This window comes from Aphanomyces invadans (assembly GCF_000520115.1).
Source record: "Aphanomyces invadans strain NJM9701 unplaced genomic scaffold supercont1.41, whole genome shotgun sequence".
Taxonomy (NCBI): Eukaryota; Oomycota; class Saprolegniomycetes; order Saprolegniales; family Verrucalvaceae; genus Aphanomyces; species Aphanomyces invadans.
Genome location: NW_008580186.1, coordinates 340383 through 342599, shown reverse-complemented (window position 1 = coordinate 342599; position 2217 = coordinate 340383). Strand labels below are relative to the sequence as shown.

Genomic DNA, 2217 nt, shown 5'->3' with positions numbered 1-2217 from the left:
GTGATGTACCTCCTGATTCACTTGCGACGCAAGATGAGCTATTCATGCGCCGATGTAGCGACCCCACTGATGCAGTAAATGGGCTTCGACGTGTTCAAGGCTAGCCAAACTCCAAGCGCACGAGGCACTTCATGTGTTTCCGGCTATCCACGAATGCTCTTATTCCCACGGCCTCCACGACAAAATCATGCTAAATGTCACAAGCCAACGAGCCAAAGTTGCCGCGTCCAACTCGCCGGTGGGCTTGCACCGGCAAGACACCATCGACTTCATTCAAACGGGCACTTGGACCAGCATGGCTAGCCGAGTTGATGCTCTGACTTGACGGCCTATGTTGAGAGGAAGGTTGACATGGCCAGTCTGCCGCTGCACACGCACAACATCGCCCCCGTCGTGGTGGTCCTAACGACAGTTGAAACTTCATCGAGGTGGTGGCACTGGATGCCCGGCATTCCGTCCATTTGTACTCTGTTCGCTGTTCTCATCCGGATATCATCGTTTATCCGGTGGATGCAAATACTTCGAAGAATTTTTTTGTTGTAACGCAGATAAGTTACGATCACACTATTTAATAGTTTTACCTTGCACGTGCGATCGCGTTATAGTAAAAAGTTGCAACGATGCGCGATACAACACCGACGGAGCACTTGAGACACACCTCTACCTTCGCGAACCTCGCCATCTCTCCACGCAGCATGCTGCCGTCGCATGGACATACCGCCCAGACACATCGATCAACGTCGCCATCGTGGAGTCCGAGGAGGACTCGGCCAACGACATGGATCGAGCGCGACGTGGCGACCAGACCTTCGTTTCCGATTCCTCACGCCATGACACCACCGACTGCTGCCAGCTCTGACAACGACGACAACACACAGCGACAAGCCACCTGTGCTAAGATGCACAGTGCCACGTATCGAGCCAAGCACAGAGATGTCCTCCGCGAGAAGAACCGTCAGTGGAAACTCGCCAACAAAGAGCGTGTGGCGGTTCAAAAAGCAGCGTACCGCGCAAAGCACAGACACAAGATACGTGCCCACGACCGAGACATCTACCAGCAAAAGAAGCGCGCCAAGCTACTAGGAAAGGATATGCCGACTGCGTCGACGGCCCTCGAGTCCACCGATCGCTCTTTCGACATCGTCACGTTCGACGCATCGACTCCACCGATGCGCACTTTAGAAACCCTCTCGAATTCCCGCTTGCGGCACGCACGACCAAGTTTTGTGGCGCTTGGGATCATGCTCCGTTCCAATCACGACCATAGCACAACACCGACCGTGGTGCCGTCTCACGTAGCAGCAGAGAGGAGCGCTCTCTCGGCGGCAGACGCAGGAACGTCCTTTGGTCCAGCTACTGCCGCCACTGGTGCCAGCTTCACCCGTCTCCTTCACCCGACAAGCACGCCGCAGGGTGACGATGACCCGTCGTTCGCTGCCACGCCTGTTGGAACCCCGCCTCTCAGTGGTGTCAATTGTATTGTCCCTGGAGGCCTACCATGCACGAGTGGCCCAGTGATCGAGCAAGCAGGTGCGGCGACAAACGGCACGGCGAACGGCTCGTTACTTCGCTGCACATCGTCTGCAAAGAAACCACGTCAACGCAATCTAGAGAAGCAGGCGGAGTACGACAGATCGTACCGCCGCCGCCACAAAGCCGAGCTCGCGGTGAAGAGTCGCATGTATTACCACACGAACAAGGCCAAAGTGATGGAGTACAAGACAAGAAATCGCGACAAGGTGGCCGCCGCGGTACGTGACTGGAAACAACGCAACAAAGTTCACGTTCAAGCCCAGCGCAAGGCGTACCGCGAGCGAAATCTCGAGCGCATTCGGGAGCATGATCGAGCGATATATCGTGCGAAGAAGAACGGCGCAGTGGTGAGCAGTACCGCCCAGGAGAGCGACGACGACGTCTCCACGTCCAAAGACACACAGACTTCGTTGGTGCTCCTGTAGCATGCCAAGAATGGAATCCCAACACAGCCTTGAGCCCTCGATGCAGTCGTGCCAATCTGCGTCTAAGATGATGAACCGACGTGACAGATGCTGCGGTATTCTCCATCAAGCAGAGACGTGATGGACCTTGAGCATTGCCAATCGATGGCGGCAGGAAGTTTATGTGATGTACCTCCTGATTCACTTGCGACGCAAGATGAGCTATTCATGCGCCGATGTAGCGACCCCACTGATGCAGTAAATGGGCTTCGACGTGTTC

General features: G+C 55.5%; 1 protein-coding gene across 2 annotated transcripts; it reads left to right on the top strand.

Annotated features, from left to right (window-relative positions):
• The first annotated feature begins 808 nt into the window (after positions 1 to 808).
• H310_12620 lies at positions 809 to 2217 on the top strand. 2 transcript variants are annotated; one of them, XM_008879770.1, is made up of 2 exons: positions 809 to 1880; positions 1959 to 2217. In XM_008879770.1, exons 1-2 carry the CDS (start codon positions 831 to 833, stop codon positions 1989 to 1991), a joined length of 1083 nt encoding a protein of 360 aa, XP_008877992.1. In that variant the 5' UTR covers positions 809 to 830; the 3' UTR covers positions 1992 to 2217. The 2 variants fall into 2 exon arrangements, with proteins under 2 accessions (XP_008877992.1, XP_008877991.1); XM_008879769.1 differs by having other exon boundaries at positions 809 to 2217.